At 35.2% G+C, this 24438-nt stretch overlaps 1 protein-coding gene across 1 annotated transcript; it reads right to left on the minus strand.

Annotated features, from left to right (window-relative positions):
- Nucleotides 1–2121: 2121 nt before the first annotated feature.
- On the minus strand, nucleotides 2122–7557 carry LOC146735688 (uncharacterized). Its single transcript, XM_085506006.1, has 6 exons — nucleotides 7495–7557; nucleotides 5876–5945; nucleotides 5506–5772; nucleotides 4295–4620; nucleotides 3613–3911; nucleotides 2122–2414 (listed from the first exon to the last, which is right to left on the minus strand). The coding sequence occupies exons 1-6, from the start codon at nucleotides 7555–7557 to the stop codon at nucleotides 2402–2404; spliced, it is 1038 nt and encodes a 345-aa protein (XP_085362132.1). The 3' UTR covers nucleotides 2122–2401.
- Between the last annotated feature and the right edge of the window lie 16881 nt (nucleotides 7558–24438).

The raw sequence follows: 24438 nt of genomic DNA on the forward strand, positions 1-24438 counted from the left end.
TGTCATTCCAGAAAATCTCACAATGTGGACTAGTAAATATTAAAATTAACAGTGAACAACTGAATTCAAAAATATGTATGATATAAAGACATATATCATTGTACTAGTTAAATAGCGCCGTCTATCATCCAAATGGTTTTAACTTTGTTTTCACCAACCACATCAAATTACACAATGCTACATAAACGAGGATGCACTTGACGGATGACATATGGTCGACTCAGATGTACAATAAGCATCCGTTTGCAAAAATGGGATAAGTATATTAATTATCTGATTTGCATAATGATTAGTCACGTTTTCCATTGATATCTGATACTGATAAGTACTAACCATATATGTCATAGGACAATTCACAGACCTGATAAATTTTGGGATAATATCTGTGCATATTAATTACCTAATTTTCATTATGATCAGTCGATTGTCAGTTTCTCCACTGATATCTCAAATACTAATCATCACATTACAAGGACACTCGGTACATAGATGTGATAGAACAATGCACAGGCCTGAACAATGTTGAATTAATATCCGTGAATATTAATTACCTACACCACCTCCCATATTTACACGTGAAATCCAGGTAGTATCGCCTTTTCCCTTCATATGAAAATTTCTGCTTACAAATCTTCCAATGTGATTTGGATTATAAGGCGATCTAAATCCTATTTAAGCTGACAAACTTTTCTTTGTCTTTAGTGCTGCGGAGGACTGTTAAAAATAACAGAGAATATTCCGTTTGTGTTCAGGTGCAAGCAAATGATTGGCCAATTCCATTACCGTGATTCACCCCTTGTTAATTTGGGCCCTGTGGATAAGATTTTTACTGTGGGGTAACGTGCAACGGAATCTGTTACAATGTTTTGATTACGGTGATAGGCTTATCACAGATCATTGAACGCCGAGATCGAATGTACACAATTTACACAGTAGAAGGAATGATTTGTTTTCTTCATTGCCATCTACATTGTTTCTTTCCTCAACACCATAACACAATCTTTCTTTCCTTATACGTCAATTAATAGGTAATAAATAATTCATGTCTACTTCAAGAAACTTCCCCATTTTCTAAAACTATAGGCCAAACAATTTATAATACTATGCCGTATATTACTACATATCATTTCAAACACTAATTGTTTTCGATACTACCACATTTAATGTCACAATGCTGAGTCGAGGATGGTATTTGAGTCGATCGACGGCATATTTGTAAACTCGGTGTGTCGAGCGGGGGATATAAACATTGATAAGGGAATATTTTGTGGGTTTCTCTTTGTTCGCAGATTGAATAGCACGCTACTTGACATTCCAAAAATGAAGCTCAGAACAATGTGAACGAAGGTAAGAATTTCTATAGTCTCTCTGTCTGCATAACATATTTCATGGATAGATGAACGGTGTAGTAATTAAAACAGAGAAATATGAAAGTGTTATGTATCAATCCATTAGGGGGAATATTCCGGAATTATGCAACCCTGAATATGGTAAGTCAGAAATAAAGCAGGTAACATAGAATTTAATACATGCATCTGATTGGAGTTTTTATGAATTACGTCATTCCTTTAATATTTAAATTAAATTCGTTTAATGTCGAGGTACCGAAACATACATGCCAACAAGACGAGAGCTGTCTACTCTAAACTTTAAATTTTACATAATATTCATTTTAAAATAAAAGGTTGAGTTGAAATTTGCACATGAATGAATATAACAATGATAACGTTCCTGAATAACGCCAGATAAAATGAAATTTACAATAGACGCTCTACGCGTACATGGCATATTGGGTTACCTATCTGTATACATTGTTTCACTGATATATATCACTAACATTGTCACTAAAATTTATCAATGAACCACTGCGGGTGTAGACAATATTGCCAGAGGAAAGACCCATACCATGCATAAAATGTATTGTACATGATAAACTATAGTTTTACATCGTTTATATGTGGCACTGTATGTGTATGAATGATTGAGTATGTGTAATTTCAAACCTGATAAGAACCCGAACCCACATACAAGAAGAAAATATTCAATATTATTGGGAGTTTTGAGTAAATAGTTGACCGACCCATACCCTGACAAAATCATCATTTAACAGTCATACGAATATTCGAATCTACTTTTGGTATTACTATATTTATTATATATGTCAAATTAATATGATTCTGGTCCAATTCATGTTACCCAACATAAATCAAATAACGTTTTTATGAGATGTAGGACCATTTTGCATCTATATTGATCTATAAATAATACAACACGCATACAGTGTAATCTTCAAGTGAAACTCGTAAGTGCATCCTAATTATTTCGAATTACATTATAACTTTTTTACGCAAAGAATACACCAGTTGTGCCCCTATGGTTGAATACATATTAACACCATTAGTTAGTAGTCACAGCTGAAAAAAAGAAGAAATAAACATATGTTGTTTTTCAAATGTATTAAGAATTCGTGGTTTTCAAAATTAAATAATAAATTACACATTACTCATGTTTGAACATTTTTGAATTCATGTAACCGTATTATTAATGGTAAATAAGAGTATAATTATTGATAATGACATTCACATTAAAATTTATTTCATGCTCAAGCTACAAATTTGTTTGTGATGTGTAGGTTATATTTTACTCATTTATATTAGTTGGTACCAATTAAAATACTAGCACCTTAATGTGACATAAATGGATCCTGAGATTAATACTATTAACTGCGTGTTATTAGCTGTATTGTGAATATACATGAAAGAAGCTACGTTTTCATTCAGAGAAGAAGCATTTTATGTTGTATTATATTCGCCGAAAATGAATTTTAGGACTTTTGAATATATACATTTTTCTTATTTTTTATATTGAAATACCGTAGGCCACTAGTATTCAGGTATTGTATATATGCTAATTACAGGTTTTACACTCCCGGTGGACAAAAAAATATTTTTTTATACATTCTTGGAACGAAAATAAAGTTAATGTTAAAGTAAACATTTTATTAAAACAGTTAAGTGGTGAAAATGTGCTATAAAAGATGGGTATATGATTAACTTATAAGTCAGAATAGAACCGAAGTCTATGATAGTGTTATTTATTATTTTTATGGTACGGTTTATGTTCAAATTGTTCTGGCAACAGTGTTTAAATAACTTGATTTAACATTCAATCTTTCCTACACCTTGCGTGTTACAAGGATCCCTAAGAAAAGCAATTTTCCCGTAGCATTTTCTTTTCTACAATTTGGTATTAAAGTATGTGTCATTTATCATCAGTCGGCAAAGCAGTAATGATAAAACACAAAGCCGATATTTGATAATCCTAAATAGCCTATAATTTCGCGTTGGTACTGTCTTCTACATGAATGACATCGCTACCGCAACAATTGACTGCACATAAGGTGTAGCTTTAGTTTCAAGACGAGTGAATACAACTCCTCATACCATAACAGGAGAAGAACGCGCCCGACGACACACTGGCAACGAAACGCAACTGTTCATTTCACATCGATGTCTAAATAAAATTAAAGATTTTCCAATACTTACCGTCAGATTGAATTTAGTTGCATACGAACTTTAGTTTATTATGCAAGTATATAAACTGGCAACTCACCTTTCAGGCACCACCCAACTCTCCCCAAGTTCATAGATATCGTTCTTAGATAGTATTTTCCCACTCGGTTTCATGAAATCATCGTCAGGGTTACCATTATAATTTCCCAGTAATCCGCATACTTTACCACGCATTGCAGGATCCTTTAAATCGATGTTAATGCCGCGTATCTTCTTGGTCCAAAGCAAAGAAATTCGGGGGTACCATAGTTCAACGTACATGAGCTCATCTATGATGTTTACAGTACCTTCTTCGTTTCCTATTACAGCCGGTGTGTTGGTGGACAAATTCCCTTTGATCTGTGAAACAAATGTTGTGTTGATGTCAAATTTATAATGAAACGAATTAATGAAATCACAAAAAATAGTATTTAATCATTTTGTGTTTTCCACAAAGCCAATAATTTGTCCCTTATACATAAAATAATAATGGCTAAGTGTGACAATTATTCGCAATGTTCTGATTTTCATCACAAAGTGAAGGCAAAACATTGCTATACAAAAGCCATGTTGCAATCATTTGTTCCACCTGATGTACAACAATACAACAAGTTTTATTCAAAAGTCTTTGACTGACGAATCAACACAATTTCAAAATATGTTAAATGTTACTTCTATATCTGCCTTGCCTTATTGACGAAATAGAAATTATTTAAATAAAACAAATATGATTTTTTTGTTACCGAAAATGCATTGTTCTTCAATATACGTAGCAACTGTTTTCCCCCAACATCGATATTAACCGCTTCAATTCGTGTCAATGGTTTGGTTCGCAGTTCTGTATATTTTCCACGAAAGTCAGCAGTGATTCTAAATAATGGGTTTATTATACTCTTGCAGTCTTGGGTGAGTATGTATGTACACAGACCTTGGAAGTTATACCTCACTCCATCAAATGTTGTAAAGTGGGGGTCTTTTTCCACTCCTGCGTCTGGTTCAGGTAATAGTAATTGTTCTAATGTCGACTGATTTTGTTTTTCTAAAGTCCACTCTGTTTTGGGTGCCGAACCTAATGCATAACACAAATACATGCTGACAATAGTGGATTATAATGTATGCTAACTTGGGGTACACTAGGCCAAAAAAAACAACAACTTATTTGCCCTCAAGCCGGAAAATTGATAAATTTGGTCGGTCGGACGGATTTTTTTTAAACTCGTGAAAACTAAGGGTATCGTAAATAGCCGAGGTATATGGGAAAAAACGCGACCCGATATATCATATTTTTCAGTCGGTCGCTGATGGCAACAAAACAATTTTTCGCGGCCCTATTGCACAATATGTTGTACCACCTGAAAAACGTGAGCATTCGATGGTTGCATATGTCAATATAAAAATACCAAGTGAAACAGCTACATTGCAATTTCGTTAAACTATGGTCCAGTTATGTCTCATATTTTGTTTTGTTGACAATTTCTAGTAAATTGTGTAAAGGCCATGAATGGACAATTTAGGGTTACCCTTAACAAAGGGATCAGTCGGTTCGATGCAGACACGCTTGATATTTCGGTATGGACGTAGGAATGGGTCACATGGAAATTACCGGATTGATTAATCATTTAATTTATAACTGAAACCGTTAGTGGCGAACGGGAGGAGTTACTATCAATATTTTGACTTGTTTTTAAGAGATAGCCTTTTCAGAATGGCTGTTCTTCAGACCTAAGGCAAGCAATTATATTTCAGGAAAGATTGAAAAATTGCCATGAAGACAACAACAGCTAGATATTATCATATTATCGTTCGTTTGGTCCTTTTTTTCGAAAAGAAATTGGACGCTTATGTTATCAGAAGGAACAATAAGGTAAACATAGGTAACTTCTATTTGTTTTGAAGGTTGGCTCCTTTGGAGCACTTGAAAAAAGTTTACAATGTGGTCGTAAATGTTACTCACATGGTTCCAAGACTCGCTGATCATAAGTCTTTGTTTGATTAATTGTTAGAGATACCCAAGTAGCCCACGGACCATTCCCTCCAAGAATTACTTCATCTGTCACGTTGTTCTGGCCAGGTGGTAGTGTCACTTGTCCCGAAGCACTAACACCATTCGTGCTATTTAATTGGTAATCAATAATGGCTTGTTGGTCATCATCTTTATTCACCTCAATTTGTAAGTCAATACGGCTATTGCAGTCTTTCCACATTAAATTCATTTCAAGGTCTGGAAAAAATACATGAACATCAGACAAATTTTCATGCATATTAATAATTGATTGTGTATATTCGATATGCTATATGACTACAACACACACAATAATATTTACCTCGTTTAGCTATGTTGTGCTCCTCATTATCCTCTACTCCATTTGAATCCAAGTAATGATATTCTTTACCCTGTGTAGTTTTGATGACATACGAAAACATTGGTTTTTATTTGACGGTATGCTCTTAATGACTACAATGGTATTTGAAAATGCAATGACATTCTACTAAAACTGTAATTCAAATCTGGTGTTTCTCTGCCATTTCAAACGCTTAATTGCGGGACCGTAAATTCCATAAGCATCCTATTTCCGAACCTCCCTCAAGGCCAAAACACATATCAAGTCACAGTTATACAATTATATTATCTGGACCTGTCATGTGCAAGTCTTAAAATAAATAGTAGTGTAGTGATAATACACCAAGAAAAGCAAGGTACAGAGTCTTCATACACCAAGCGATTGAACGACTGACACATTAGAAAGAAAATAAACATTTCCCCAAAGACGGGCACAGATTTCACCAGAAACAAATCAGGGCGTTTCGTTCAGGAGACACGATAGAGATATTTAAGACAACCAGGTGATATTTTGAACATTTAAACAAGGATGTAATGTGTTTAAGGACTGGAAAAATAAAACTGATACCAATATTAGAACCTAATTTGATATTGGAGAAAAGGTGTATAGTTATATTTCAACTAGTGCAGCACATCAAATCTAGTAAATATGTTTTAATGAAGTGCATAATGATGATAAATTAGCAGCTCTTGTGCCATACAAATTAACTTAAACTTAAAATATTTAAGCGCACTTGAATGCTGTAATCGGTTTTGCTCCTGGTTTCGTAGATAATTTGCGAGTGCATTTTAAAATCACTTGAGATATTTGACCGCCATCGAGACAAGACATAAAACACACTTGCGAGGCATGGTGAAAATAGAACAGTTTAAATGAAATAAACATTTAAATATTTTTTGCTATATTTTTTTTATTGAGATTAGGATTTCAGTTATAGTTTCATCAATTCAAAACATAACTATTATGATCAAATAAACGAGAAGGAGAAGGTGGCAATTATTCATTTTATACGTATTTGTGCTAAGCAAGATAAATGCCAAACGGTTAGACAAATGACTAATATGTTTTAATTCCGAAATGGTTGATGTTTTAAACTTATGTTTCTCTGATTATTACTAGTGCAGATGACTAATAATTTACAAATAGTTAAAGTACGGCTATGAGGACGATGAGAATATTTACTTGATCTGACACCCCAAGCTGGCAGATTGTTACCATTAACATCCGATTTCCCGTATTTTAAAGAGGTAATACTGTGCATATGTCGAATGTTGGGTGTTTTTGCAGTTCCATAGTGGGTTGTGTGTTGTCACATTGCACGTTGCACCTGATACATGTGCATATCATAGTAAATTTCATGTTCCTCTCACTCACAAATTATCTCTTAGCTCGTCGAGTACAAAGTAGTACAAAGTTATTTTTGAGAACGAAGAAGTGATTAAACGGTTGCTGTTTTCAATTAATGTGAATAGTGTGCATAACATGATATATAAGTATTGACAGAACCTACACTGGTTTATTGTTGCAAAACAAAAAAAAGAGTAAAAAATGTTTCATCTACGAAATTCCATGGACATCGTGTATTGACTAATTTATCTTACCTTTACAATCAATCCAACACTTATAAGCAGAGTAGACACAGCTATAACATCGACAACGACCATCTTGAAATACAGCTATATGATATCTCAATAAAATATGGCGCAGAGCAAACGTCGCTAGTGAATAATATGGACGTTATTATCAATAGGGATGGATTTCTAATTCACATGACGTCTTAATCTCATCCTCATATGCTTACACATCTAAAGGTGTTAAAGCACAGGAAGCAGATGTTACTATATCAGAAGCATTATCTATTTGTGCACACAGTGTCGCCCATTACTAAATAGTTCAAAGGCCATGGGTCAAAGTTTTGGAGCAATATATATGCGCCTAATACTATTTGACTACGCCATGGCATTGTCATCATTGTCTCGCCATCAGGTGATGCTAGTCAAAAATTATAGGTGCCAAGGTGGCGTGAATGGTGATATAATATTATAAGTGGCATAATTTACACGGTTGATGATGCTAGATTGTCACATCACCTTTTCCGTTCAGTTTAGTATTCACTCCTTTAGAAACGTGTTATTATACGTGTCTAATACAATATTACTGATTATTACACAGCAAACGGGTGTATGACGTTGCATTTCCATTCTTGAAAGACAAATTAATCAAATAATCATTCATAGTAAACCTGACTAGTGTTTACTATGTTTTCCCTTCGATTGTGAATGATTATCTGTGCGTTAGTCAATAATCCGTAACAACATGTGCCAATGTGAGTGAATCAAGGCATAACAACGCCAACAAAGCCTGTTCCCATTCTAATTAAAATGAGGTTGTTTGTTGGTTCGTTAATAAGTCAACATCCACTAGTGTCAAATGGTCGCATCTGAAATATATGTAGAGTGGTTTGAAGTATAATATCGTGTTGATATAATATGTACTATTATTACATATGTACTGCAGTTTATTTTGATTCGTCCCTGAAATCAAAATCGGTATTTCCACAACCCATATGCAAATGAGGTCTGAGAGCAAACAAAGTAGTCCCTTCAGGAGTACAGTTTTTCGGAATAAACAATATTTAAAAGTACGATATTTTCCCCTTGGGGTACATGAATATACTTGCCGAGTGAAATGAAATTTGAACAACAGTAATGGTACTTTTAGACAGTCACTTATTTTGGCCCAAACTAATTTGCATATCACCCATGCAATAATGTTTTAATAATTTAATAATTTAATAATGCAATAATAATTTTCATGGTCGATATGCAAATGAACATGGTATTTTCATTGGCTACCGAACTATTTTTATTTTGTAAACACATTTTCGTCTGCTATTTTTATCCAGTTCAAATCGTCCAACAACATTTTTGGCATGTCAGGTGTACATCAAATGGGAGAACTTAATGTATATTATATTGACCACCTGGAAACTGAGTTTTATAAACCTTGAAGGGCTCTCAGAAGATCCACCAGCAGTAAAATCAGCGATTACTATGCAGCCGCAACCATCAACATCGAGATACCAGGTTTCTGCTGGTGACGTTGCGGCGTTACTCAGTGCCAAATAAAAAATACCAACGCCAAAAGAGCAACATTTTAACCGATAATCAAGACTCAGTCAATCTACGACCAGAAAGCAACATCACACACGAAGTTGTAGCGTGCAGCTAAGCGACAACCGCTGTCGACAAAAGTCATCCCGTCTGTGGAGTACCGCAGTTGCACGGCATGTTTGCCAATGCACAGTTCTGTGGCGGAACTTTTAACTTCAACATAAACTGTGTATCATAGTCGTCCAGTTCAAGTTCTGGTTCTGCCGTGGTCCCAACTAAACGTCAACGAGTTATTTATTCGGACAGTGACTCAGATTAGACGTCTGATTATTTTAATTTCAAACAAACAGTGACACGCGTTCTCCGGGCGCGTTCTACACTGACACGCGCTGCTAGGGCGTAACACTTATATTGGAACATATTAATGGGCAATGGGGTTCCCCGACCTAAATTCCATCCCGGTTTGCACGTTCTTTCTTTAATACGAAATAATCAAGTATGGAACATATGTAATAATAACAGAACCCCACACCCTCCCCGTGGCTTTCGTTGCGTATGGAAGTTGTTTTCACTCGAGATGCGGTGTATTCTGCTGTACTTTCACTCGCTTCGCTCGTGAAAGTACGGCCGCAGGATACACCGCATCACTCGTGAAAATAACTTCCATACGCAACGAAAGCCACGGGGAGGGTGTGGGGTTCTGTCATAGTATTATGACCGCACTTTCAAATTCGCAATCATATGTTAGACATTGAAGAACTGACACCTCTGAGATTGTAACAAAAGGGTGTCCGTGATATACGACCATGGCTAGGTTTGTGGGATACAATGATAAATTGCATCACAAAACACCACTGGAAATTGAATGAAATTAAACTACCACGCCACTAAATTAAACTGCCCATGAAAACTATTATGATCGTGTTTGTATTATTCGGACTGAGCAATACCTTCATGGCTCCTACAATATTTTTGCTTGTTTTATATGAAAGCTGGGTAAATAGTCATGACGAAACGTCAAAAAAAACAAAACAATAAAACAGCGTCATCATCTTTGTTGATCAGTCAAAAAATGAGTATTGGTGCTGAACATGAAGCAATTCTATGACAAGGTATTTTAATCGTTTCACTCATGCGTAATTGTGGAATATAACACTTTAAAACGATCTATCACATATAACACACTTTTCATAGTTATGCCATTACTTTATTTTCTGATGGGCACATAACGAAAATGTAACTAGTTTGTCTGTCATGTCGCGTGGATTTTATTTTGCTCCTATCCGCCTCGGATTAGAATATTACATTATGGCATTCAGTTCCCGGGCGTTCAGCTGCATTTCCATCGTCTATCAGAGAGACAATCGGTATTAATGTCGAAACACCACGTGATGGAGTGATTTAAATAATGAATATTGTGCTCCACATTTACTATACATGTTACTGTGTGGGTGCTGTGAACTTGTTGCTCGTTGCGATGTAAGCTGAATACTGTTGATTGATCATTGGTGATTCCGTCTACAGCTCAGGCATGTAGTGTATTAACACTCTCCACCACACGGGGAGATGTCGATGACAAATATTATTCACATATAGAACACTGCTGTATGGTGACTTGAGCCATTAAACATGGTAACTTTAATTTCATAGTAAATTATACATTAAATAGATTGGAAAATAATTAAACATAAAATGATATATTTTAACATCGCAGGGGAAAGCTTTTAGGTTGTGAGGAAGGCACTTGGTTACAAGGCGGTCTCAAAGTGTGTTATTGAGTACGACATTTTCTGTTTTAAGACTAATAATTGATTGAAAGCGTCAGAAAAACTAAAGTACAGTACCGTCTGCCCCATAATTACTTTGTTTTAAATACCTGTTGCAAAGTCTTATTTTTGTGTACCTGAGAAGTGACTGTTCTGTAGCCTATTGTCACTAAATCGTTCATGATTCGGTAAACTTCACTATACAGTGGTATAAAAAATTCTCTTCTCAGAATTACTAAAACTGAAAAATTACCTCATCCGGGTTAATAATAAATATCACTACATTTTACCATCTTAAAAGCGCGATCCAATATTAATTATAACAACAAATTATTACACTGGAGTTAAGTAAATTCCCTTTCGCATGAGATTGAGGTTGATTGAAATAAACTGCAGTTGGCAACCCTTCATATATTGATTTAAAGGATACAGTGTTCAAATGTTCGACGTATCGTTATCGTTATAGAGTACGTTAATTCTGTCAGTCATCCTACACAGCTGTGTCACATCCCTGTCTGACCTCATAATATAATTTTTACCTTGCACAGACTATTAAGATGCTGTCTTTTACAAATTAAATCAGACTTTGTGTGAAATTGTCTTCATTGATAATTCGCATAAGTTTATTATTTTGATAATGAACTATTTATTGTTTCTGACATATGTAAATTAATCGATCCGAAAATACGTTGTGCCAGCAAAAAAACGTGATTTTTCTATGTATAGTTTAAATGAGTGTAAACTAAGCTACGGATTTCAGTATTATCAGGAATAGTTAGACATGTGAGTTGAGACGTATTACTTAACAATTTTCCAAAATTGTAATTTTCTAATGAGCAAAAGGTATAAACTCATTTGCAATGTGCTGATTGACTGTCTCCAGGCAGCACACTTTCTATAATATTTTGGCACATCCATATATTTCTGTCTCAAATTAAATAATGTATTCGTACACTGTAACTATTTTGTTACAGATTGCTCATCGCGAACGATCAACACAAGATGTCAGCTTTAGAAAAAATATTGAAATAGGATTTAAAATCCAACTATTATGTAGTTTTACTGCCGTTGCTATGACACGGCAGGTCATATTAGAGATTACTACAGCTTGTTGAGAAATTAGAGTAGATTTGAGACGTCTTGGTAAACATTTACCATAAGGAATAAAAGTGACGAACTTACACAAATAATCACAGAACAGAATGTTAAGATTTCATATAATATGGCTCAAACTTAACCGACGAAATTGTTAAAACAGTGGTGGGGTGGTAGTTAATGAAAGGTTTAGTAGGTGTTTGCTGTGCTAAAATATATCTCTTCAGCCCTTTTTTCGTCGTTCACTATACATCGTGAACATGTTTGAAAAAAATGAAGTTTGATTAGCAAATTGTCAAAATTTTAATGTGTCACATAGTTTGATGGCCATATTGGTTGAAGGCAATCGGAATGCACTCTATCTTACGTGGTTTCAGGACGCTCTGAAATTTGTGTTGTAGCATCTTTAACATATGTACTACCAATATCGCGAACAGAATTATATTCCATCTGTGTCCTTTTTTCACAAAAAATTACATTTCAAAAAATTACAAGAGATTTCTGAACCACTTCTCCAAATGATCTGAAATTAAGAGCGCATCATCTAAGAAATTGTTGATGTTTTATATCTCCAATCTGAAATTTTAGTTGTAACACCGTTTGCATGTTTGCAACCATAACTAGAATATAAACTAAAATCCGTAACGTGACTATTCTTTTAAAAATACTTAACTATTTGTATATGAAAATTGCATTTGTAGCATGTACATACCAAAGTCAATAATCATTACAGTCAGGTGCCCCTACAGCAGAAAGGTGGGCAATCAATAGTTTCCAAATAAAACAACGTAGATTATGTTTACATAACATTCATCATCATGACATTGTGTGCAACTCAGCGCAGAACAGTCAAAAAACGTTTACCCATATTGAAAATTGGCAAACAAAAAATGATCATTTGCTCTGATTGAGACATCTACGCGGTCACGTGATTCGGCTGTTGAGCCAAGAGCCGTTCCTCCCTCCCACATGTATGTCACAATGGTGAAACATGTGACAGCCTATCGAAACGTTTTTCATAATTGTGAAGGTTTGTCTCAATTTCTCATTAATTGCGGGTCTATGGATTATTTTGGCGTTGAAAATGTGGCAAATGAATGGGGTAGTTATATGTGTGACCTCAAGGCTTTTATTAGTGATATTCGTCCCATCAGCTGGAACGCCGTAAATACCTCAACAGCCTTGTAGTCAAAGGCGATGTGAATTTAAATTCAATATTTCCATCTTTTGATTCAATGAGTTGCAGTAGGTAGTGCAATGTTGAATAGTGTCGTTGATGATTCGTACATATTACACGATTTCTACCCAGTGTTTATGAGTTTCATGTTTCCTATGGTCCTCACCACATGTCATTTCAATGTCATCATTTTAACTGCTAAATTATACTTACACCATTCAATAGCGGTATCTGTACGCGTTGGAACTAACGCTTTACTTTTAGAAACAAATCAATAAATTTAACACAATTCATTTCATTTAGAATGATTCATGTCATGGTGGTACAGATTCTCACTGTCAGCTCATTTTTCCCGAGAACAATGTCTCTAGATGTGCTCGCGTTAATTTTCATTTCGGAAATGACATACCGAAATGAATAGGAAATCTTCAAACGAACATTGAATAGAATAGCATTTTGGGCGATTACCCAAGCAAAGTGCTTGGATCTGAACCGGGCCTTAAAAACGGATTTATTTCGTACTTAGCGTTTCCTTGCCAGTGCTAAACGTTCACACACGCTTTCCTGGCACGGGCTAATTTTGCTGACCTCTTGAAAGCATGCGCAGATAAGAGCATACATAGCCGGGTGCCGAAGGAACGGGTTCTGTAACAAACTGGCTAATTTAACAATTAGCGATTATATTGGTAGACGAGCGTAATCTAATTCTAATGACGATTGCCGTTACTGTCTAAAATAACCACTAATATATTAGCAATAACGACCCAATGATTCAACGATTATCACAGTGGCTTTAGTGTTGGCAATTACAAACATGAAGTCATCGAAGTAGTTTGTGTATAAAGAATGAATTCAATACTACTATATGCCATACTAGATAAATAGGTACTATATATACGATGTGTTTGATTTCATATCTAATATTTGTGTTCTATTTCATATTTATTTGTTGCCATGGTGAGTACAGGGCGTCAGTTTAGAGAGAAAAATACATTTTTTTTGCCAGCCGTCATGTGTCTCTGCCGCTGCTATGATACGACGGGATTATAGATTATTGTAAGACTCATCATGTAATAATTACCTACGATGACTGTTTCATGTGGAGACTTATTCGCTTAAGCGATAATTCCTTCTTGTTTTCGACACAGCTTGAGGGGAATTTATATCAGATAGGCCCAAGCAAAAACCAATTATACAGATTACAGAGAAAGGAGGAAATCTGTGACCGGAACGGACACTAACAACGCGAACACAATACAATGGGATATAATTTTAGAATTACTAAATTAACGACCGACAGTGATAGTATTAGTTTATTTTATTAATTACATAAGTTTTCAACCACGATAAGCTTCACTGCACTGCGAGCTAAACAACATTGAACTCGGAGAGGGGGGGGGGCATGTTTTGGCCAAAGAGAGGGCGATTCCGGCTTCCAGAAGTACTGCGTAAGAAGACCTACCCGAAACATTTGATGGAACTTACATTCATATGAGCACCTTTACCTATATTAACTAAATTCTATTTAAAGCATGACGTATATCTTATGACGCGTTGTGTTGGATATGATTCCATGGAACTTGTATCATTTTTCAATATTGAGAGTAGAATTTACCCTGAAATAATCATAAAAGAGTAGGAATTATAGTTATTATTGTATATCTATCACCGTAACGTCATAACTTACAGCGTGCCGTAATGTTGCGGTATTTTACGGGGTATTTTCATTCTACCATATTCGGAAATGCGAATTCCAATTATGGAATGATTACACGCGTAAGCGTCCTCTAATAATGAAAACAAACATGGCTGCAACCAGAGTTTGACCGTTTTCCACACAAAGAAGTTCACTGATTCTGTTCTAAACATTTTGGATTTCGGCATTCCCATGGTGTATCCTTGGAAGGAACAGATGTATAATAATTACGTGAATACCCAAGAGTATGCACTCAGACAGTACGCCACGCATCGACCTCCACTGCGCGTCGGTCGATACTCCGGCTGTACTCTCTTCGAGTATACTTTGACGTATTCTCCTAATAACCTTATATTATTATTAAACTGTAGTAGATATTTAATACCTCCCAGTATGCTTTATGTTATGCTCGAAACTCTATAGCAGTGTATTATTTATTTTTGTTGTTTACAAACAAACAAACAATCAATCAATCAAGGAAGGAAGAAAGGAAGCAAGCAATCGCATTTTATAACATGTTTTGTCCAACCAGTGGGGAAATAAAAATAATATCTTCATTCCTATATACCAATCATACAATACATATGTTTGGATAACAATAGCAAGATAAAAGTAAACGCCCAATCAGTCGATGAGCAATTATAACCTGGTGGGGATGTAAATCACAATACATATCGACCATTATAACATGAGCATATAATGCATATTGAACATTGTATTATTAAAACATGAAAGTGTACATCATTTCACAATAGAACATACACAGGACACCATGAGACGGCCATAATTAATAATTGACTGATTTATTTCAGTTTTTAATTCATAATCAATCAATCAATTTTAATTACGTATGATATATTTAAACTATTTTACACTATACGACCTAGACAATAAATCTGTGAACAGTTGGGAAAAAAAGTAATATCTTCATATCTATATACCCAGCATAGTATGCATAGATTTTGACCCGGAATTAATCAGAACTGTCAATTATCTAAATATATATCTATGTACTTAGTGTCATTAAAATGTGATCAGTGGTACCCAAGCTATCCATGCAGCACCTATAAATTTGTTTTTTATGCAAATTAAGTAATTAGTAATCATAAAATTTTAACCCTAAATTGAAGATGCATATGGCTTGTTCCTAAGCATCTTCGTGTGTAGTTACCAAGTTTCATTGAATTTGATGCGTGCTTGAGACATCGGTGAAAATGTTTAATATTGGTTAAATTAAATTAATCATGTCTGAGCATTATCCTAGAGTGTGTACCAAGTTTCATTGAAAACTGTTTAATATTACATGAGAAACAAATGAAACTACTAAAAATCGTTCAACTAATATGTAAATTATGTAATTAATATGCATAGATTTCAACCAACAACAAATATTTAGGCCTGAGAATTATCTCAGAACATCTATGTACCAAGTTTCATTAAAATCTGATAATTGGTTCTTGAGATATAAGTGGAAAAGAATCGTGCAAAAAATGAATTACAATACATAAAATAAGACTAACATCGTGGCAGGCAACGAGCTCCTCAGTGGTGAATTGGTCTAAATCTAATCCAGTTATATCAATAACCAGTTGCAAGCACAAAGTAATGTAAAGTTCATCATGATACCAATTTAAACCAATGAAGTTCATGTATATATTATTCGCCACATATTCAAGTACGACGAGACATAAACATGAAGGCAAATGTACGATTCTTAATACAATATTTATCACACTTGATGTGAATTAGTAAATTTGACAAATTCTCAAATCGTTAAAACAATATCAATGAAATTACGTCATCTGTAACACATGGTAACAGTCGGATGAGAGAGTATACAGCCATCTATTTATTAGCCCTCTTCTTCGTAGTTGAGAACGATGAAACATACTGCCACTTATCTTCACCAAGTTATATCACTATGTAGCATAGTGGTTGTCGCATCATACTCATGATCAGTAGACTCAAGTTCAAATCCTACCTTGGGAAGAACATCGAAAAGGATCGACCCCCTACCCTGGGCGAATGTGCCACAGACTCAATGAGAAGGCCAATTCCACTGACCGAGATTCATTCACAGACGAATGCGACCTTGCGGGAATCTCGGTTGAGGTCACAAACATAAATATGACTTCTGTGGCAAAATGCACTATGTGTCAGCACTATCACTTGCAATTTGCACTCACAAAAAAAAGTCATGAGCGACAACAGTGACATTCAATGTCCGGAACTGTCGTCTGGCAATTAAAAAAAGTTCTATATTGGGCTGTGAGTGGATGTGATTAGATTTCTATTTGACAGCAATAACCTATTGTTTTAAGAAGTAGACTGGGAATTGTGTTCTGCGATGAGAAGGTAACATACTGAAACAATCAATCACAACTACTGCTCCTAGCATGGGGTTTGATATTGCATGCTTTTTAAGCAAAGACCTTAGTTCGATGTGCTGGTTTCTTTTATTATAATAACCCATGAGAACATAACTGAGGAAGTCGTCACTTTCCGTTGTGTTGTCTTAATGCATACAACGCTATGTCTCAAAGGACATTTTGATTGATTGTGTTGAGATACAGTAATGCCACTGAATACGTAGTTCTTTCAGTGGGTGCAACAATCCTTTCCAAACGTGTATTTATTCTTCACTATATATATCATTGTATGTATCTAAAACTTGTTATTATTTATAGTAGTTGACCACAATACTCCTTCGTCAAATGCCAGTCAACCACGCAGTCTAACATTAGACTGGCATAAACTTTGCAAGGTGACTTTGATTCTACTGGCTTTGTTTTTATCTGTTCTCCAACAAGTTGTTTATAATATACAGTGACGTAATTCCATTTGATTTGTAATGTAATTTGCCCACAAATCACAATATGATGATCGTTTAGATTGACGATTTGCAGTGACGAAATATTGAATAAGATGTGCACTAATCAGCTCAACAAGAATGTTATCAACCATATACTGTTTTAATACCTTCAAATTCGCCTTCACAACTGATTTTCCACCAGGGATCGATTGTCATCGGCTGGAATCCCATTTTCCTAGTGACATTGTCCGACGATAACTCAGAAGAACCAAAGTCTATCAACTGAAAACGACACAATTGACGGTGATAGGTTATGTTCTGCATGCATATGTCCATGTCGATCACATTATTGCATCATCTGTTTCAGGAAGATGGTGATGTCAAATATGTTTCTGGCAATAGCATATATATAGGTCGTCGCCAATGTATTGCATTCTGATTTCTTTGACCAATCACCACTCGAAAATACAAGTCATTCCAGGTAAACTGAGCATATTTGAGAGACATCAGGTGCGGTAAATATGCACATGGAGAGTCTCGATCGTTAAGGTATTGTATGGTGAGTGCTTCTTTTGCCATGGCCGTATATTTGAAAGTCATGACGTCATATCACTCGGCGAGTGGAGTATCTACCTTAACCTTTCTTCTCTTCACCAAACACCATTGCCCGATCAGCTCACAACGACCAAACTCTCCTGACATGGTATGTGTGTCCATTTTACACTATGAATAATGGATTAATGACAGTGTACACACACATGCGTTATATACATTGTTGATACTACATATGTTGATCTGATTTAAATATCTAGTTTCTTTTATCTTAGTAAACACGTATTGTTTGTATCAGACATGTTACCAGGATGACTGATGTGAAGCGTGCAAAACTTCTAATGCTAGATGAACGAAAATCGCACTTGCCAATCGCAAAAGACGTATATGCTTTCAACCGAGTCTGAATGGTGACCATTGCCAATGTATGTGCTTAATCTAATGGAGTCATAACAAACAACAATTTTGCAAACAGCTGTTCGATGATTTCGTCTCTATTGATTCCAGGTGTGGGTAGAGTATATCAATTTCACTCATTAAATGTTCGGGATCTTGCCGTTCATCACAATGTGTACATCAATATAGAGAATTGTAATTACATTTTTAAGACATCACATTACGACTTGTCTACACAACTACATCATGCTATATCAATATCGTATCCAGCTCACATATTAAACTCAACATTATTTATTTGTTCTCGTTGTACATGTATTACTGTACTTATCTACGTCTGTTTTCACCTTGGCGATACGCTTTCCATTACACACTTAACGATTAATTACACATTAATGCACAACCATTGTTGCGGTAGCAATAAATACATACACAACACAAACATATTTATTTACTTTGAGGTAAGGTAAAAGTACTAATTTCAAAACCAGCAAGAACTGGTATCACGATGCAGTCATGAATGAAAAAAGGTCGCATTGGCACTTTATACAAAAGACAACTATATTGTCATATTGTCAGATTTCATTCTGCAGCTCGGGAAGAATATATAACACATATTATCGCGATCGTTTGATATAAATAAAAGGGTATACAGAATACATTCACTCACCTTTGTCTTAAATACTATATTGTGTGATTTATGCGTTCAATGATACTGATCCACATTCAGTCAGGTAATATGCACAATTTCAAGTGAAACAATTAATAAACAAAAGATAAACTGTCTACCTGACTTAATGTTATGTAAATAATATAGACGGCACTAATACCGCGTCAACGTAATTACATAACACAGCTCTAAATGTTTTACAACAAAGCTTGTTTCAAATATTGCAAATAATAGAAATGTACACACCATGTATACATGGTCATTAGTAAAAATTCCAATCGCATAAACGAGAAATGTACTCACTACAGACACATGGTTTGCTTATACATCAAGAAGAACTATTATTAGTAACATGTATCGCAAGTCAAATAATATTAATCATGCACAATTATCAAAACAGATTAAAATTAAAACTCCAGGCTGCACACTTGCTATTTTATCGATCGTAAGTCGTACAGAGACGTACGCGTGAAGCTACTTTTGGATCGTGGTCGCCAGTTTGAACCACATGAGTGGTACTTACTTTACGATGATTCGATTGGAAAAGACTCCAAGAAATAATGGACGTACAACCAAAATAAATGTCACATTTGGAATCAATATAACCCACAAATCAACTGGCAAAGTTACGAACTGAAATAAAAGTTTTTTGTTACTGTGAATATGTGCGTTTGTTCTTTAAATAAGTACAAGTGTAAACGGGTGCCGTAGGGGCGAGTTCTGTAAGAAAATAGCTAATTTAACAAAGGCCACATGTTTGATTGCGCTATATTCACGTGTATACGAAAGCTGTCGCAACGGCGATTATTGTACTAGCAGAGCAAAGTCTGACTCTGTTCGCGACTGCCGTTACAGTCTAAAATAGCCATCGTCATAACAACACAATGATTCAATTGTCATGGTGCCCTCAGTGGGCAATTGTAACTATGAACAAATCCGCATCAATGTAATGTGTGTATGAAGAGACAATTCTATATGGACAATAAGTTCGATTTCATACATGATATTTTTGTTTTATTTCAAGTTGTGTTACAAAGGCGTCACCTTAGAGAAAAAAGTATAGTTCACATTTTTTACCCAACTATTATGTATCATATATTGCTGTTGCTATGACACGGAGAGGTATATTAGAGATTATAACATCATGACTTATCTTGTAATAATTACTGAGGATTTATTAACTCAGATGATAATCTTTTCCAGTTTATAACACCGCTTGATGGGAAACTCATGTTGACTAAACTGTAAAGCACAGCATACATCATATTAGGCGTTGTATTGGATATGAATTGACCGGCGAATTCATTATATTAATTTTGACAAACCGCATCATTTTTGGTAGATGCGTATTACCGACCAGTAGGCTTAGTTTTATATCAACAGATCGACTGTTGCGTAGCGTCGAACACTGTAACACGCCGACATGAACGTGTGATATGAACAGTATTAATTGAGACGACTATTTATTTTAGTTTAGTTTTCAGGAAATATAAGTCATTCCAGGTAAACCAAGCGTATTTAAGTTTCAACGGCGCGGTAAATATGCACTTGAAGAATCTTGATCATTAAAGCGTTGCATGATGAGTGCTGCTTGTACCATAGCAGTATATTTCAATGTAATGACGTCATAGAACCCGGCAAGAGGGGTAGCAACCATCACTTTACTTCTCTTCTCACCAAAATCATTATCCGATCAGCTCATAGCAACCAAACGTCCCTGACATGATGTGTGTGTCCATGTTGCACGATAATAACGGATAGATGACGGTGTACACACACGTGCGATGCTTACGATAACACATGTGTTTATATGATTTAAATATTTAGTTTCAAATTTGAATAATCCGTCCTTTTATATATACATTTTTATAGTAAACACGAATTGTTTGTCCAGGATGTGATACCAGGTTGATCAATAGTAGACGGACACAACACTAGTTCTATCGACAATAATTACACAACTAGTGATCAGAGAAAGTGAGTGTTAGCATTAGAGGTGGCTAATGGTGGATGTACGATAATCGCACTCGCCAATCGCAAAAGACGTATAAAGACAAGAACAACTCAAAAAGTGCATGGTCTCGTGGAACTGTATTACAACACTGAAGATGGGCTTTCTGATGTCCTCCGAGTCTGAATGGTGAAGATTGTCAATGTATTTACGGTACGCATATTACGATACTATTATTGTTGCCATACAACAGTATATGTCTAACAATCCTCTCGACTCTGCTGTTCAAATGTTGATAAACACTACTTCTCGAATGGCCGACTTTGATGTTGTGTCCGCTTAATCCAATGGCGTCAAAGCAAACGCTACAGGAATCTGGCAAACAGCGGTTCAATGATTTCATATCCGACTCATGAGTTGAGTATAACTAATTTTATGTACATTGCCCACGACCACAAAACATAATTTACCACTATTGGGTTCAGACAATTATATAGTTACATTGAATAGAATGACACTAGAACAATAACACTCCTTATCCCTTCTATTGCCAGGCCTCGTAACTCTATGATATACCCGAGCAGCGGCTATGCAATATTTTTCAGTATCACGCTTGGTCCTGTTTGACCGTACTTGGGCAAACATATTCTTTTTTGTGGGGATTTACTTTATAAAACATCGTTAACAAAAGATACAAATAGCTTTCGAGCGCAAGGAGATATTCAGGGGCTGTAATCTAACCATATTCAAGAGATTAAACGTGCTTGTCTTGTTAGAGCTGCGATTCTACTTCAAAAAATGTTGTGAGAGCGCCGAATGTTACAACGCTCGCGCGTGTTGTTGATGTTGTGACGTCATGATCCTGAACATCAATTCACACTGTTAATGTTTTAATAAATGATAAACACCTGTAGCTCGAATGAATTTTATTTTAAATACAATGTATATGATGAAACAACGTTAGGGACTGAATACAGATTTTGTGACCCTCGGTCGTATAGCCAACGCATGATAAAGAATTTAACGTATTGCGAGAGTAATATGCTTTGTGTCGGAAACGCAAGCGACAGTACGCCGCCAACGGTGCTAAAGTGCGTCATGTTATGTAATTCCTTGATGCGCGTCGTGTGACGTCATCCTCTTCAATGCACAGAAATGTAATTGATTTTTTTTATGTGGTACTTTTCTGGAAAAATGCTCATTTTAATTAATCTTCGCTTCACCTGGTATCTTCCTTAATCTTAATACTTCCTAGGTTTGAATGATGGTTATTTTGTGGGTTATATCATTTGAATTTCATTCTTAAAAACGACTTGACTTTGTAGTCTGCCGTGGGCTCATTTGTTTAATTCGACCGACATTCTATTACATGTAAGGATGTGCGCGACACCAACGGTTCTTATTTTAGGACACTTGTTTGTAAGGCGACTCAAAACCTTTGTACATGAGCACCACCTGCAATATAATGCGTTACTAACGTTCAACTTTAGTAAAATTTATGTTTATTTCCATAGTGTTGTAGGTCATTGGTGACATTTGAAGTTGGTTTGGCTGGGTTTCGCCGGACATTATTGTTGGCTTGGGGTTCATATTGGAGTTACCCAATTATGGTCCTTTTCAGCCAAATACAGGTTTATTTCATAGGTATCAGATATAATTATATTTCTACCACAGTGTCACCATCAATATCGCGAATTGCAATCTTTTTACGTGAACCTTATTTTAAATAACACGTTGCAACTGAAATACAGCATAGTCACGTATTATGTATTAGTTATGTACACTGAACTTATCTACGTCTATTTGTTACTCTGTGAGACGCTTTCTATTCTATTGAATAAGTATTAGCTAATAATGCACACCAATTGTTGTGGTAGCAGTGAGTATACACACCAACTTATAACAAATTTATTTGGTGTACGTCAGTGTACATATTGTACATTTCAAAACCTTCGGGACACTTGAATGAATAATGATGGCATGGACACTTGCAATTATTTCCACACAAGAAACATTATTGAATCAAATACATTAATTTTACACAATATTTATAAGTTTAGGAAGAATATTTGACACATCTTGTCGTGATATACATAAAAGTGTCTACAGGCTACATTCACCCACCTTTGTCTCAATTACTATATTATATACTTTATGTGTTCAATCAGTGTGGTGTGTAAAAGTTGAGTGAAGCAATTAATAAAAACAAATAAACCTTGTATCATCGTAAAATAAATAAATTACCTAAACGGCACTAATACTTTAACAGCGCATGTTTACCAACAGTGATGGTCATTTTCCCAGCTTTCTACCTAATTAGAACATTTGCGATATTTGCTCAAATCAGAAACCATACTTTTATCTATTTTAACCAGATTATGTTCATGACAGAGAAAACAACTCATGAAAATGAAATTTTAGTCTCATTACCATTGATCATTATACATGATTGTCTCCAATATTGCAATCACATGAAATGGAAATGTACACACAATGTTCATCCTTATACAAACAGATCAACCATCCACAGTAATATCAATCGCAATTCAATGATAAATAATACAAATTATTTCCAAAATTCCAAACATATGAACGAAAAGTATGCACATCATTGACATATGTCATCCATATACAGCAAAAACAACTATCCAAAATTACCTTTATTGCCAGCCAATAATTGAATTTAAAGATAATAAAGATAATGCACACTATTCCAAATACACGGACAGTAAATATACACACGCCACATTATCATATTCCGATACGACAAAGGTTACCCCATTCTTATACGATAAAAATAATTATGATTAGTAAAATTTAGTGCTAGTCAACAATACTAACGATCAAGCGATCGAGAACATCTCACACCATGGACACATTTCATCTTTGCACAGCAAGAATAACGATCAATAGCAATATTTATTGTAAGTGAGTAATTGAATAAAGGTCATGCAATGTCACTATTCCAAACACATGAATAAGAAATGCATTGAAACAGCATGGACACATGGTATTCACATACAGCAAGAACAGCGATTCATAGTGAAATTTATCGCAAGGCAATAATTGAATTATAAGAACAATAAAGATTAACCGCAAAATTCCAAGCATATAACGAGAAATGCGCACACCATAGACAATTGGCATCTTTTCAAAGCGAGAAGAACTAACCATATAACCCATTATCGCCAGAGAACCAAAAATTAAAATTATCGCCTAAACACAAGAAATACAAATACCATACACATTATTAAGAATAATACAGGTCATTTTCCAAACAAAAACACGAGAAGTGTGTATAACATGGACGCATGTAC

This window comes from Saccoglossus kowalevskii, chromosome 12 (genome assembly GCF_978046115.1).
Source record: "Saccoglossus kowalevskii chromosome 12, keSacKowa6.1, whole genome shotgun sequence".
In the NCBI taxonomy this organism is placed as follows: domain Eukaryota; kingdom Metazoa; phylum Hemichordata; class Enteropneusta; family Harrimaniidae; genus Saccoglossus; species Saccoglossus kowalevskii.

Bases quoted from the DNA above. Each gene is read 5' to 3' on its own strand.
- LOC146735688 (XM_085506006.1), bottom strand. From the start codon at position 7,557: ATGGTCGTTGTCGATGTTATAGCTGTGTCTACTCTGCTTATAAGTGTT. The intron at 5,773-5,875 runs GTAAATATTATT...TATTTTTTCCAG, and splicing joins GCACAACATAGCTAAACGAG to ACCTTGAAATGAATTTAATG. The intron at 4,621-5,505 runs GTGAGTAACATT...GTTATGCATTAG, and splicing joins TCAGCGAGTCTTGGAACCAT to GTTCGGCACCCAAAACAGAG.